The sequence below is a fragment of the Ixodes scapularis genome, unplaced genomic scaffold, assembly GCF_016920785.2.
Source record: "Ixodes scapularis isolate PalLabHiFi unplaced genomic scaffold, ASM1692078v2 PGA_scaffold1__304_contigs__length_218370807, whole genome shotgun sequence".
NCBI classification, from domain to species: domain Eukaryota; kingdom Metazoa; phylum Arthropoda; class Arachnida; order Ixodida; family Ixodidae; genus Ixodes; species Ixodes scapularis.
The window spans coordinates 41,243,048-41,258,172 of NW_024609846.1; the positions used below are offsets into that span (position 1 = coordinate 41,243,048).

A 15,125-nucleotide genomic window follows, 5' to 3' on the forward strand; every position below is an offset into this window, starting at 1 on the left:
TGTCGGCACCGAAACGACCTACACCGAAACTTCCCTACACTGAATGGACCTTTTGCAGAAACATCGGTTCGAGAGTAACTGGTTCCAGTACCCTGTCTCTCTTCCTTCTGGCCGAGCAGAGAGGGAAGATGGTTTCGTTGTGTCGACTTCGGGGCGGTAGATTACGCACGATGGGGACAAAGGCGAGTTTAGGGGAGCCGTATCTAGGTCACAGTGTCTCAATGGGTGAACAGGATGTAGCTGACGTTGTGGGAGTGCAAAGGGTGGGAGAGGCCTCGCGCGCGCGTTGTTTTCTCGCCACTTAGCCTCGACCCCAGTCGCGTGTCTAGGTGGCAGCACATATTCGCCAAGAGGTCCATTTTAGCGTCTCAAACTGTCACGCATGCAGAAGCGTGCTTGCTCTGGTGCGGAGCGCGAGATCACGATGAAAATACAAAGACAGAACAAAAATTCGAACGCCGTCAAAGCTAAGACGCTGAGAGCGTGAGCCAAGAGATGCCGTTTCACGCGTTCCAAAGTAGAGATCGAAAAGGAAAAAAAAAATTAAAGCGTCGCGACACAGGTGTTGTGACGGCACCACCCAGAGGTAAGGGACGCGTGCCCTAGCGGTGGTGTCATGAATTTGTCACTTTCGATTCTCTTGCAACGTTGAGTTTGGCCAATTTCTGGCGTCCAAAGGTGTTTTTTCGTTCTTTAGCACCACATAGAATTGAAAAAGCTCGACCAACGTGCCATAAGTAGTGCTATGCTCAATCAGGTGAGCTTGTATACCCAAAATGAGGGCGCTACAGTTTGTTCAAAGCTTCAGCGCAGGTGGCCGGCGCCGTCGCGCCTCGAGTTGGGCCAACTTTGCGCCCCCTCCTAGATGATTAGAGGGGGTGGCCGCCCCCCCAGCCTTCCCTGTGCGCACGCCTATGCCTGGACCGCCACCACTGTTCTGTGGACGCGGGAGTAATAATTGTGTGCTAGGTGGCGCAAGCTACAATCCATTCCAATCTGTCAGTCACTCATTTATCCACTTATCCCGTTCAAAGCTAACACCATCTATCCATCGATCCCGCAATCCCGCCACAGTTAAAAAATAATCGAGTATGGAGGTAGTTGAGTTTTAGGCGGTTTTTGGTGGCGTTGGATACGGTTGAAGAACCTGCCGAACCCGGAACACCTGCTGATTATCGCCACCATGCCGGGACAAAAGCAGATATTATCGTTTTTCAAGCCAGTGGGAGCCTCGAAAAGGTTGCTGTCGACCGAAGACGCCGTGAGTGTCCTTTGTTGACTTTCCAAATGGACGAACACGTGCGCGCCGGGCTTAGGTAACGCGCCCGACGCGCCGGTGAACCACGTGGTTTAGAGTCGACGTTGATCGATCCGAGTCATTACGCTGTAGCAATATCACATCGTGAGCTTGAAAATAAGAGTTTGGGTCTTCATTTGATCTCTCACCAAGTGTATTGCAGCCGCTCATCTGCTTGTTCCCGAGAGGTGCGCGGTGGGGTAGAGGCACTGACACTTTCTTCGCCTCTGTTCTTCGCCTCTGCTTACCCAGAGTGCGGGTTGTTACCACCGCCTGCCTTACCAACGGTGACGTGTTCTAGTAGTGAGACAGGTGTTTTGTTCCTCCATTTTGCGTCACTGTGGCCCAAACTTTACCACCAAAGCTCCTGCAAAAAAAAAAAAAAAAAAATTTTTGCTGTACTTTTTTAGATTTTTTAGCTTTGTGGCTGTCGTGAACTGGGACATTGCCTCTAGCAGCGGAGAGTCTACAGATAGGCTTTTCATCTCCAAACATTAATTAATGTATATATATATTTTTTTTTTTTTTTGTATGTGTGTGTTTTGTGCAGAAGTCTTTAAACTGTATGGGCCGATCTCGGAGATGTTGCCTCCCGAGGGGTCCATATCACAAGAGCGAATGACATTTTAGCGAACGGCGACATTTGAGCGAATGGTCGTTTTAGCGAATAACGGGGGCGCGCGTTAACCCACCTGTCGAGCTGCGCTTTACGCCGCTTCGCGGCGACAGTCTGCGGCAACTCATTACAAAAATATGAACTCACTTGGCCCACCCGAAAACGCCGCTTCGCGGCGTCCGACTATTCGCTAAAGTGTCGTTCGATGAAACGTGGGCGTTCGCTAAAACGTCATTCGATCAAGTGAGTGCCTCCCCCTCCCGAGTATGGCGCCTGAAATGTGTCGTCGACTCGTGTGTCTACCGTGTCATCACTTGTGGTCCCTCTATTGCTGGCTGCGATCCTGGCAGTAGCCAACAGCAGAGGTGGATGTTACAGACACCTGCTCTGCCATAGGGCAATCTCGAGCTTGACACTCCGTGGATGCTTAAATAAACAGCCAGGAGTTGGGGCGCAGTGATGGCAGCAACACTTGCTTTGGCTTGTCTTTTTTTCCCAAACTTACGTAACTTGTTGCCACCTCAGGACCACTTTCGATTCAGGGCGGTACAGGACGCCAAACACGCCGGTTGAAAACACTTTCCAGGCACTTTACTCCCGAGGTTTGCCGCTTCCCTTGACCCGTTCGCCCGACTGTAGGAGAAGGCGCCCAAGAGAGCCAGGAAAGGCGAGGGCAGTGAGGAACCTGCATCTGCAGACGAGATTGAGCGGAAGCGGCTGCTGGCTAAGCTGAAGCTGCGGTGCCGAGCCACACCGGTGCTTACCGAGAGCTTCGGACTCGGCTGGTTCGCCGCCCTCGAGGCCGAGTTTTCCAAGGACTACTTCCACGAGGTGAGCCAAGCACGATGGGAGGTGGAAAAGATGAGAACTTTGGCCAACTGAGGTTTGTAGGCACGGGCCTAGCCAGCCTCAAATTCACTCCGCAACATTCTCTCGCTGCCGTATGCATGTAGCAGTTGCATTTAGAGCAAAGCCCCGCTCAGTTCTAGCCGGCTGGAAGCCGCCTCAATCAGCAAGTCCAGTCTCGTTTCAAAATTCCGAAAAATGATGTTGTACTTCTTGTAACGTAAAACCCACCATGCTCCGACGTACCGCCATGTGCAGCCATTGCTGCCCACATAAAAGGCTTCTTTGAGAGGTGTCATCTGATCTGCTTTGCGGGGAACTCTGACACATTTAACAACCTTTAAGTGTCTGGTGAATGCAGTGTGGAAACACTTTAACGTGTACGAGCGAAAGTCAAGCCAGACTTGCCTTTTTTAACGGCTCCCTTTGAAATGCATGCAAACTTCTGTTACTTCTCCGGACATCTGAGGGGTAAACCAGGGACGGTTGGGAACCACTAAGTGTGGCGTGTGGCTCAGGTTGGGCGGGGTGCACCCCCTCATATGCTTGCAGCTGAGCCGGTTCGTGATGGAAGAGCGGCAGCGCCACACGGTGTATCCCGCCCACGAGGACGTCTTTGCGTGGACGCGCTGCTGCGACATCGACAAGGTCTGGCACTAGAGGGCAGTAGAGCCTCCAAACAAGCTACGCCGAGAATATTGACACTCCTATATTTTCGTTTTTGGATGTCGCCATTTTGTTGTCTGGTGCTAAATGGGTGCAATTGACGATGGTCATGATTGGAAAGTATGACTTCCTGAGCTTTTGGTGCAGTGTCAGGGAAGCTTGGGTGATATTGTGTTGCTGTGTCCCAAACTTCTAACGCTTCTAAGCATTTCCCGGAATTTCGGACAAATGTTCAGATAACTGGTAACAGTGATTAAAAGCAACAAGATGGCTGAAGTGTTGTTACTTTTGGGTGTAGCTTGTTGAGTTGCACCAGAGGGGAGTGGTGGTCCGTCCTTATCGCCTCCCTCTCCCCAGGTGGCTGTTGTCATCTTGGGCCAGGACCCGTACCATAACCCGGGCCAGGCACACGGTGAGCTTGAGTCTCCGTCCACATTGACGACTTTCGCAACTTCATGAAGGTCGTTAACCCAACTCGCTCCACGTGCCAAAGTCTGCTGACGTGCAAGAACTACTTGGCAGTGTGCAGCTTGAGGGGACAGAGCAGTGCTTGTACCCTTTAGAGGTTGTTTTCTTCTTGACACGGCAATTGCTAAAGTAACATAGGTTTTTTTGCTAGTTTCCCCAGGATCAGGTCCGGTACCAAACAAATGTCGTCACCCGTGGTTGACACAACACTCTGGTTGCTGCTGTCGCTCATAGATGGCGGTAGCTGTCCAGGGTGTTGTGTTTACCGGTTGTCTGCTTGTCGCCATCACTCATAGATCGCGGCAACCTTTCCAGCCTCGGCAACCAGACAACTGGTTGCTGCCGCCGCTCATAGATGGCAATAACATTTCTTGGGAGGAAGATGAACGGGACCGGAACGAACGGCAGCCGCCCTCATAGATGGCAACAACATTTCTTCGGAGGAAGAAGAGCGGGACCGGAACGAACGGCAATGTGCGCAGAAGCGCGAATGCTTCCGCAACTGCCACGAGGCCGCTACCGCCTAAAGTTCCACTGCATAGAGCGCTTCAGATTCCCTTGCGAAAGAAGAGCAGATCGCTCGCCTGGAAAGCCACCGCCGAGAACGGGAGCTACAGCTCCGCTGCTGCTCCTTCTTCACCAGAGTGGGAAGGCTGAAAGTTTTTTAGTTTCAATCTGGCTTTTACCTGTTTCTCAAAGAAATTAATCCTTCAGAAACCCTGTGTGCACATTTTACTGAACAAGCCATCTTTTCAGGGTAGTAATATGGTTTTGTGATACTGCATGCTAACAGGCAGTTGGTCATGTGGCAAATTCACTCTGTCCTTGTTGTTGAAGTGGCCTTGAGAAGATACTTTCACTTTGGCTAGTTGGTGTCCGGAGACAACACTTGACATTTGAGTGTCATTTTCTTTGCATGCACATGGTTTTCACATAAAGTGCATCTGAGAAACTTACTTCTTATCCTCCTCAACTACACTTTTTTTTTTCTCAACTGACCAGTCCTTCTCCTACTAAAGCATGCAACTACCAAAAAATACCCAAGCATCTGCCCATCCCACAAAAGCGCTCACCCCTCAAGTTTGTAACATTCGGAAAATACACAAAGGACATACCTTTACATGTTGTTGACCTAAGGAGCGCCCATCCCCCAGTTTTTATGATTATCTCCAAATTTTGAGTGGGCACTTGCTCAGGATTTTACTGTAAGGAACATATCTTTGGCGACCAATTGTCCACTTGGTCGGGCTTGCCAAGGATAGGACGCAAAACGGCTGTAGTCATTGAGAATGAGAAAAAACTGTTGCAGCCAATAGACACGTCGCTACATGATTATTCGCTGCACTGTTTGTGCCAAAGCGCTTACCCTTCTACCTTATGCTAGGTATCGTCAAAAATTAGGAATTTGTTTTAACTTTGTGTCGAAAGATACTAGTTTCTCTTTCTCGGTACCAAAACCAGTAGTGGTCAGTTGAGAATTTGTGAAACTTTTGATTATCAGTTTGAGTAATGTGCTATTCAATTTGGCCTTTGCTTTGACCACTGATGGCACTTGGAAGTTCTGCACTATTTCTTATTTGGAAGAGGTGGGGGGTAGGTTTGTTATTTAGCTTCATTGAGTGCACTAGACAATGCTGCGCTGTGGAGAAGAGCGCCTTAAAGGGAAGCTGAAACACGTCTTGAAAAAAATCTGGTTAGAGGTGAATTCTGGCGTATCTTTATCCTGTGAATCTAAATATCACGTTAGTTTTCCCCGAAGATGTAACTAAACACGAAAAAAAAACGCAAAAAACCCAAGACTTGTTGCGACGTCATACTAGGATTTTTGGGCTGCAAAGTGCGCATTGCTCATGTGGGCGGCGTGTGCAATTGCAAGTTTGCCAGGTACATTTTTCCGCACTGACACCAGTCATTTTGTCTCTTTCTGACCTTTTTGAAAATAGCAAGACTGCGCATGCATAGCTTTGACAGGCACTGAAGATGCGCGAGCGCAGAGATTCTGAAAACTCCTGGTGTGACATTACGTCCCAAGAAGGAAGGGCTTCGGTGGTCCTTTAAAAATTAATTTCTCCAGCCTCGTGCACCAAATTGAAAAATAATCTCGATGTTCGTGATCCTGGAGGCCGAATGAAGGCCATTTAAGTGTTGTTCCCTTGCTCCCGCACTAACTACAACTTACAAACTTTACATTACAACCTACCACTTGTTTTAAATAAATGCCTCACAAGCAACATAAACATATACACGATTAGCAAACGAGACTTGCGCTCTTATATCTTCGTTGTTCCCTAACTTCTTAGTGTTATAATGTTTACAAAGTTCCGTTTTTTTTTTTTTTTTATGGTTTTTTTTTTTTTTTAAATGTTACGCTAGAAGTGTTGCGCACTACCAAGCTGCTGCCATGTAATAAGGGTCCCAGACCCAGTCAAGCTGTCTCAACAGCTTTTTGTCTGGGACTCCATCCAGTGTTTCTGGAAAATAAAGCTTTGATTTGATTTGATTTGATCTGAATACAGAACCACTTCAATTTCCTTTAATAGGGTTGTGCAAATATTTGATATTTTGAATAGTAGTTTCCAACAATGCACTATTCGATATTCGCTTCGAGAACTGCATATTTGCGTTTTTTTAAGTGTTGATTGCGGCGCGTTAGCCCCGTTGAGTGCGCTTCTTACCGAGCACTGGTGCACTGCGGTGAAGCAATACCCGCGGAAGTAAGCTCCACGGGTGTTACTTCTCTGCACAACATCGGTGCTCTGTAACAAGCGCACTCAACGGGGTAACCCACAGCAATAAGCACATGGAAAAGTATGAATATCGAAGTTGCATGCTTGGAAGTAAAGCATACATTCAGAGCGGGATGGTGCACTCGTGCCGGCTGTGTTTGACAATAAATGGAAACTTTGTGCATGTGGATATCTACATTGTAGTAAAAGTTTTAAAATTAAACTGACTGTTATGCAAGAGTAGACTATGTTAGGCCGAGATGCCTTTACAACTTGCGTTCATCGTGCGAGATTCATTCTTTTTTAACTCGAGATTAAATAAAGAATATTTTATATAGCAAGATTTGTAAATTCACTCAATTGGGTATAGTTGGCCATCTCTATAGGATTCATTTTATGTCAAATCCGTCATTTACTTGCCATCCCAAGACACGAGACCTGAGCCTACAGTTCATAAATTAGATAGATTGAACTTAGATGAACAAGTGGAACAACCTTCACATGTTTAGCTGGGTTTTTGTCAAGTATTGTGCAATGGTAGTGAAAGTCGTGGAAAAACTATTCAATATTCTAATCGAAAATATTCAGCCAAAACCACTATTCGCTTTGAATTCGCTGCGAACTCAAAATTTACTATTTGCACAAGAGACTACCCTTTAAGATAGACTCTGTGATCTTACATGTCCTGGTTAGCTGCAGCACAACTGCGTGCTTAGGGAAAAATACTCCTCCAGGACAAGATGGTGAACGTGCGTCAACTATCTAAAATAAAATTTAAAAAAAAACAAAAAAAAAACTATATATCTTTGCAAAACTTGCAGTAAAATTTTTTTAAATAGTACCGATAGATTGCAATGTCCTGTTGAGTTGTATGTGTCATTTGCAATTACTTTTGCTTTAAAATTCGAAATTTAAAGTAGAGTATTAGTGAATTGCGGTAGGGTTTCTAAATTCCATTGACTAGTTGTAGGTGCACTGAACTATAGGTTTAATATTCATGTCAAATTCTTCCTTTAGTTAGCATCTCCATAATGACTTTCAACTGTTTGAGGGTGTCATCAACAAATAAAGTATAAATTAACATTAAATAATCTTGAGCAGTAAATGAACGCACTGTTAGAAATTTTTTAAAAAATTCACGAGTTTACAATGATTTTTAATTTAAAAATTCATGGTTATCACCCACATATTCATTTCATATTATTGTAAGATCGTACATGCAAAGTGAGGTTGTCGAGGAGCTTTGTATTTTAAGTGAATTAAGAATTGCTTTTATTTTAAACCTTCAGAACAAATTATAAAACATCTAAGTTGGTACTCAATCTTATTCAATTTTACCATTATTTCAGTGGAATACTATTTGAATAACTTATTATACTATGCCTAAAATAAGCGGTTGCACATGCTCGTGCTATGTGTTTCATCAACAAGTATCTGTTTTAAAAGCAGCTACTGCAGCGGGGCTTTCTAAGCAAAAAGTGTGGCTCTTGTAACAACATTCTTGATATTATGTCTGGTGCATTTAAGAACAACTAAACAGCTAGTTGAGCATTTCTGATGCTTATCAGTGATTGCACAGCAGTAGGAACACAAAAAAAAAGGCATTGTTTAAAAACACATAATGCTTAATCTATAGCATTTGCAGTCAAATGAATGAAAGTGAAGTGTATAGATCTGCCCGAGAGTTACTTTTGCTGCTTCTAAAAGTGCTCCAAATGAACTGAAACCAACCACATGACTGATCAACCCAACCACCAATTTTCGTTTTCTGATCCCTTCAAAACACCTCAAAGATATGGGCAGCTGTTTGCACTGTCATCAATGGCTTAAAGGTAATACCTAGGCTCGTTTACATCAGACGGAAGCTGATGTAAACGAGCCAGTTATCGCCAAATGCTATATGTTGTCAAAGGCTGACGATCAAGACTTTCTGCAAGGCAGGGGACAGTCCTTCCCCTCTCAATGTGTGGAGGAGGTGGGGACTAAACTTTTGTGGGAGGAGGGATCGAGTAGACTTCTTTTCCTTTCCAGGCCTGGCGTTCAGCGTCCCCAAAGGAGTGGCTGTGCCACACAGGTGAGACTTTCAAGGCAGTATTAAGAGGCGTAGTGGAGTATCATAACTTGTGGCGAGTGTTTTGAGCATGCAAGCACTCCTTCTGAGCTCATTTTGGCAAAGTCTCTAGCATGTGTTTGCCACACAGGAGTGGATGTTGGAGCCAATATTTTTATGCTTAGGGCTCTTGTTTTGTGGCCATTTGTTGCTCTAGGCTCACTGCATTTGCCTAGTGCGTGTGAGAGTATGTGTATGTGCTTTCTTAAATGCTCAAGGCTGAGCTCTATTGTTATCTTTGAGGATCCAAGGTAACTTACACAAGGGGCTGACTTGTTTCTTTTTCCTTTTTCATGGAAAGAAGGAACACTCTTGCGAATAGCAGAGGTAAATGGCGCATAAAGGCAGCACCCCAGCGCCACCTGGAATCTTAAAAAATCCCTATCCGACTTCAAATTCAGCCGCAATATCCTCTTAAATTACTGAAGATGATATCTTGCTCACAATTAGCCAACATCAAGTTCTTGCCACCTTACTAACCCAATTGTTGCTGTGAGTGGGGTTGAAGCTCTTCCCGCCTTTGTGGCGATTGTGCTCCCAGCCTGATCAACATGTACCGGGAGCTGGAAGAAGACGTGCCAGGCTTCCAGAAGCCCCCGCACGGAAACCTGACCGGTTGGGCGGAGCAAGGTACACCTAGTCCCGCTCTGCGCGCGCGCCGCTTCTGCTCGGTTTGAGGTATCCGGGGCTTCTTGCTACTCACTTAACTGCCAATTGCCACCTGCAACACGCGCAGCAAGGGTGCTTGCAGTTCTTTCTTTTGGAGAAACTGGACATTGTTTTAGCCACAACATTCTCAATACCTATGACCATGTACCTCGAGGTCTCCCGGCTTAGTCTGTACGCCTCCCGTTAGGTGGCGCTGGAACTCAAACTTTTGTAATAGCCGTGGGTGGCAGGCTGCTTTTTCATTGTATCAAGCACACTTGCTGCCGGCATATAGAGAGCGTTTTTATCAAAATCAGATTTTTCTTTAATAAAAGCAACGAAAGCTATGCAAATGCGGTCTGCTAAGTGAGTTATACGGCCAGGCAGACATTGTCAAGAGGAAATGCAACTAAAAGATGACCATTTAACAAAAATTCACGAATCGCTTTTTTAATTAGGCATCATAGGGCACATGCTAACGTGAAACATTCTTTGGCATGGTCTTCGGCATTTCATGAAGCCCAAAAGTGTGGCCACGAGGCTCGACATTTAGGATTTGAGCGACGAGGGAAAAGAGGCCATAGCAGTAAAAAAATGTTTGTGCCATGCGGGAATCGAACTCAGACCATTTTATTATTAAGCGAGTGTCTTTCCAGCGCATCTCGACACATTGCTGCGAGTGCGATTTGGCAGGAAAGCCCTGCAGGACATCTGCTCTGCGTCCAGCAGATAACAACGCTTGTATCTCCATTCCGGTAATTGCAATAGCGTGTACATGTCGTGCGTTAAGTTATTCACTAAACTAACCAATGAAGAGTGCCGAGAGTGTGGATGCCGCACGTTTCACAGCAGCGCAATTTCCCAGCAAGTTGCTATACATTTTTTTATTGAAGTGGAGGTAATCAATGTTGAAGGCCAGCCCAGTTTTCAGAAACCCCGGGTCGAGCATGCAGTCCCAGTTATCCATTGTCAAATGTTGGTTTGGAAAGTCTCTCGATACTGAAACCAAACGCACAATGCCCGCCGGAAGGAAAACCCTGAATCGACATCGAATGGTCACGCGTTAACGACAAATTTTGTGTCTCAGCGTGCTGGAGCTGATTTCAGTCGGTGTCCTGTGGCTGGCGAACTAAAGCGATAAGCCACCTTAGAGGCCGCCACAAGTTGCTTTGCTTTGCTACACGATATCATTGACTCGCACCCATGATTAAAACGTTTTTCAGTTATATCGCCTAACAAAGCAAAGAAACTCGTCACGGCCGATAAGGTAACTTACCACTTCAGTTCGCCTGCCAGGAACACCGACTGCAACCGGCTCCGGTGCGCTGTGATGCAAAATAGCATTGGCAATTTCGTCATTAACACAGAACACTCCGCCGTCGAACGAGAGTTGTCCTTCTGGCGGTCATCTCGCATTTGGTTTCGGCATCGTCTGATTTCCACAACAAAATTTGACAATTACTCCAACTGCTTGCTAAATCCAGGATTTTTAAAACTGGGCTGGCCTTCGACATCAATTACCTAAATTTTTTCATATAAACATGTAAATTTTCCTTAATTAGTAATCTTTTAGTTCAGAAAAGTCCGTACTCAAAAAAGAAAAGACCCCGTATATCGGGCTGCCCATCTGGAGGGTACCTCCCAATGTCCCTGTCGCAAATTGTTTTATCACATTCTACTACCACTACTGACCTTCAAGCATCTCTGCCGTACAATCTATTTAACTGGACCAGTGCATGCTCATTTTTCTCACCCCTGTAAGCTGGTGCCACAAGAAGGACGGTTGCCATTTGAGCTTTTAAGAATGCTTCACGAGATGCCAAAGCATTGCCGAAGGTAGGAGGGTCACACTGGACGCCAGACAACTGGAAGTCCCACCTGCCGTTCCTGTCGGTGATCAGTGACTATAGCCAATACCACCTAAAAGACAAGCCCTGCGCCTTATCGCCTAAACGTCCTCACTAATGGATCCACGTAGTGCTGCCTAGCTTGCATTGGCATTGCCGCCAGCGCGTCTCGCAGCGTCTTGTAACCAGCACGATTCTGAACTCCATTCACCTTTAAGCTGAGACTGCGGTGTGAGCTACGCTGTCGCCGGACCAGTCGACCGCCTCTTTCAACGCCTAACCCAGCTCTCCGCGCGAAGATGCGGGCGAGAGCGTGATCACGTGCCAAAGGAATGACATACGATTTGTCCAACACGCTCGTAGCTACACTGCAGTCTCGACTTGGGGGTGAACGGAGTATAGCATGCGGCGACACGAAGACGGACGCGTCTGCCACTTTGCGGCATCTCCTGTCGAACTTTGACGCGTTTGCCGCTTGGAGTGTGTTGAAAATCCACTAACGACAACGACGTGCGCAGGCGTTGTCTTCTAGGTGGTGTTGCTATAGCGCACAATAAATGCTGCTAGACCATGCAGCAGTTGCAATACCGGTGGCTTTGCAGATTGCAGCGAGACGTCCGACCCAACATGCTTTTCAGGGAGGTTGGGCGTGTGCCTAGGGACGGTACAGCCACGAACGAGCTCTCGTGTTCCACCAGACTTGTTGTTGAGCTAGCTGGTGCACGATGCTCGATAAACTCATAAGTGGAAACAGAGAAGTGGGGGAAAACAGACGAGCGCTGCTTGTGCATCTCTTTTGGCCCTCACAAGCGTCCCGAGCAAGCCCTGGTTTGTGTGTGTGCAGGGGTGCTGCTGCTGAATGCATGTCTGACGGTGCGTGCCCATGCGGCCAACTCCCACAAGGACCGCGGCTGGGAGAAGCTGACGGATGTGGTGGTGGGCTGCCTCAACAAGCGCCAATCCAACCTCGCTTTCCTGCTGTGGGGTGCCTATGCCCAGAAGAAGGGCGCCATCATCGACAGGGTGGGTTGCGCCTTTGGCCGCTCTGGGCCCGGCGGAACGTTGCGCGCAAGTTCGCCTGCTTCTTGTGCAGGTGGAGCGGTGATAGAATACCACCTGTTAGGTGAATCCGACTCGCCCCATGCGTCTTGGTGTCCCCGCATGTTAGTGACGCGCTCCTTGCCAAGCTCATACTGGAAAGGTAGTGGGTGGATGTAATGGCTGGCTGAGTGCGTAAATGAAGTGGCTAGCTCTCTACCCACAGTCTCTGTCCGATCAGAGCAAGCAAAATAGTCGTCTGCTCCTTGCACAAAAGGAGCAGTGGCATCAGGGTCGGGCAACGTTCTTAGAATTATCGGTTGACAAGCTCCACGGAAAAGCAGTGCTCGAAAATGTTTCTTCTCTTTTGCCTGCACGCGAGCAGGTATGGGCGGATGTCCTTCCTAGCGCCGCCAGCGTCAACGTCTCCACGGGAATGAAGAAAGACACTCTCTTTGCGCAAACTTTGCGTTTACCATAGAAACCGCGAAATAATCCATTTTTACTGCAAGTAATGTGGATCCAGCAATTCACCGGTTCTGTTCATAGGGCAGGCTGATAGTGTAGAGAGCGCACATGCCACGAAAATGCGCTAGGGTTGTCAACAGACTTTGATCTAGTAACGTTGGGGTCAGGTGCCGAATGCCGGCATTGCCTGCTAGTCCTATCGGCGAGTCTTTTTACAGCTTTCAGTAATCTGTTTGTTTTTTGCAAACGAGGACAGCCTTAGAGAAAAAGGAAGAAAATCCTCAAAGGGTACATTGTTTTTGGCAACCACCAATTACCAGACGCGTTCCAAAGAACAAGGAATCAACAGCCGAGCTATCGTCTGCTCCAGACCGAGGGGCAGCTTTAGGGGCAGAGCTTTGTTGCGCATGCGATCACTAACTCTAAGCATGCCTCATCTCCTCCTCCCCTTCACTTGCGTGCTGCATTAGCTGCCAACTGTTCACTTCCAGTTGCGCGTGTAATGCAGCGAGTGTTCTGCATTTCTTAGAGCAGTGGTTCTCAAACATTGATGTCTCGCGGACCACTTGTGGATCAGCGGTGATAACTGAGGACCCCGTTCGGTGGTGAGGGGAAGGGAAATGTATAGGTTAATTATGATAGTGATTTAATAACTGAATATAACTTAAGGGCTTTTGTGAAATAGACTTCTCTTATTGACATATATATGAGAAGACTCACTCAGAAATTGGAACGTTTCTTCTCAATCTGAGAAAAGAGACTTTTATTGTCGGGCTTAACTGATGAGGCTGGGCTTCGCGGACCCCCATTTGAGAACCAGTCTTAGAGCATCACTTTCTTTTTCATGCCAGGGTTTCTGAACCTTTCAATCTCGACCACCACATTTCTGCCTTGAATGGTAGCCAAGAAACTCTTTTTTGACATTGTTGCAGCAAAGCAGTTCAGCAGCTATGTAGTTAGGACACCTTCAGACTTGGTCATCAATGATGCACAAAGCTAGCGGGTGCCCGGCTCATAGTCATGCATAAATATGAAACTCGGTCATGTTGGGAAGACCCATGGCTAGGGACGACCGAGGGAGTTTTAAGTACTCCAGAAAGCAAAAACAGGTTTCCAAGGGTTAAGTCAAAAACACCAAAACCTAAAAAAAAAAAAAAAAAAAAAAAAAAAATTCAACATATATTTTTTTTGGGGGGGGGGGGGGGGGCATCAACATTTGTATTTCTGTCTCAAACTGCTCAAAAATGTTTGTTTTTTCTTTCCCCTCCAACTCGCATGGCAGAAGCGGCACCTGGTCCTGCAGTGCGCTCACCCGTCTCCCCTGTCGGCATCGAGGGGCTTTTTCGGCTGCCGCCACTTCTCCAAGGCCAACGATTACCTGGCACAGCACAATCGACCCCCTATCAACTGGGGACAACTGCCCTAAACCGGGCACACTCCCTCTCTCATCTTTCGAAAAGCATAAAGACAGTTTTAAGCAAGGCAGTTGTGTCTGGCCAGTCTTTCATTGGTGTATGAAGCTCGAGGGTGCGAGGAATTGCAGCCTCTATGGCAATGGCCTGATACTATTCACCCCAAGCTGCCAGACCAATCAACCTCCTGCATTTCATCACCTGATCCATCTCTTCACGTCAGAATGGAGGGGGCGTGATCACATGGAAAGACAGACGTGCAACAGGTCCGACAAGCACATACAAGGCTTGCACAAGTCCTTCAAAACTCGAGTCTTCAAATTGAAAAGCCTTAAATTTGAAAAGGTCTTTTTCCAGACCTTGAAAGCTCTGGAATTTCTAGCGGTACTTAAAAACCCTTAAACTTCCCAATGATAGCCAGTTTTTGTTTTACAATCCTAAAACAATTTTTTTTTTTTTGATGTGTGTGTTAACATAAATTTTGAAATTCCGATGATGAAGTTTTCTTATATGGCACATTTAGCAGATGCCTGGCCACAAGGGTCACTGATCCTACAGCTTCAGCTGGTCACTTCATTGAGAAAGTTGAGACAACAGGGGACATCACCTAGAATAATATAATCCCTGGAAAAGGGGGACAAAGGACAAACACAAAGCTACAAACACAGCTAAGTGACTGGTGCACAATTGAAATAATCTGCCTGGTCCTGGTATTGAACCAGGGGCCTCTCCATTTTCAGTGGAGCGCTCTACCGAGCTAACAAAAAGTTGGACGTCAGTAGAACAAACTGGTTTTGTCAGCTGCCACCAGTCTAACACCAAAAGTGAATGGCCTGCATTTTAAGGTTATGATAATGCAACCGGTGCAAAGATGCAAGCGAGCTGGACAAAAAAGACGAGAAAAATCCCTGGAGAAGGGGGACAAAGGACAAATGCAGATCTCCAAATGTGTTTGAAACTTTGTGTTTGTCCTTTTTTCTTAG

At 46.7% G+C, this 15,125-nt stretch overlaps 1 protein-coding gene across 1 annotated transcript; it reads left to right on the forward strand.

Moving 5' to 3' along the window:
- The first annotated feature begins 1,034 nt into the window (after window positions 1–1,034).
- LOC8052834 (uracil-DNA glycosylase 2) lies at window positions 1,035–14,215 on the forward strand. Its single transcript, XM_029977026.2, has 8 exons — window positions 1,035–1,261; window positions 2,553–2,744; window positions 3,312–3,407; window positions 3,783–3,837; window positions 8,651–8,693; window positions 9,271–9,359; window positions 12,069–12,247; window positions 14,013–14,215. The coding sequence occupies exons 1-8, from the start codon at window positions 1,184–1,186 to the stop codon at window positions 14,154–14,156; spliced, it is 876 nt and encodes a 291-aa protein (XP_029832886.2). The 5' UTR covers window positions 1,035–1,183; the 3' UTR covers window positions 14,157–14,215.
- Window positions 14,216–15,125: the final 910 nt, after the last annotated feature.

Excerpts from the sequence above, each read along its gene's own strand:
- LOC8052834 (XM_029977026.2), top strand. The coding sequence starts at position 1,184 with ATGCCGGGACAAAAGCAGATATTATCGTTTTTCAAGCCAGTGGGAGCC. Across the intron at positions 3,408-3,782 it reads GCTGCTGCGACATCGACAAG|GTGGCTGTTGTCATCTTGGG; the intron begins GTCTGGCACTAG and ends CCCTCTCCCCAG. Across the intron at positions 9,360-12,068 it reads GACCGGTTGGGCGGAGCAAG|GGGTGCTGCTGCTGAATGCA; the intron begins GTACACCTAGTC and ends GTGTGTGTGCAG.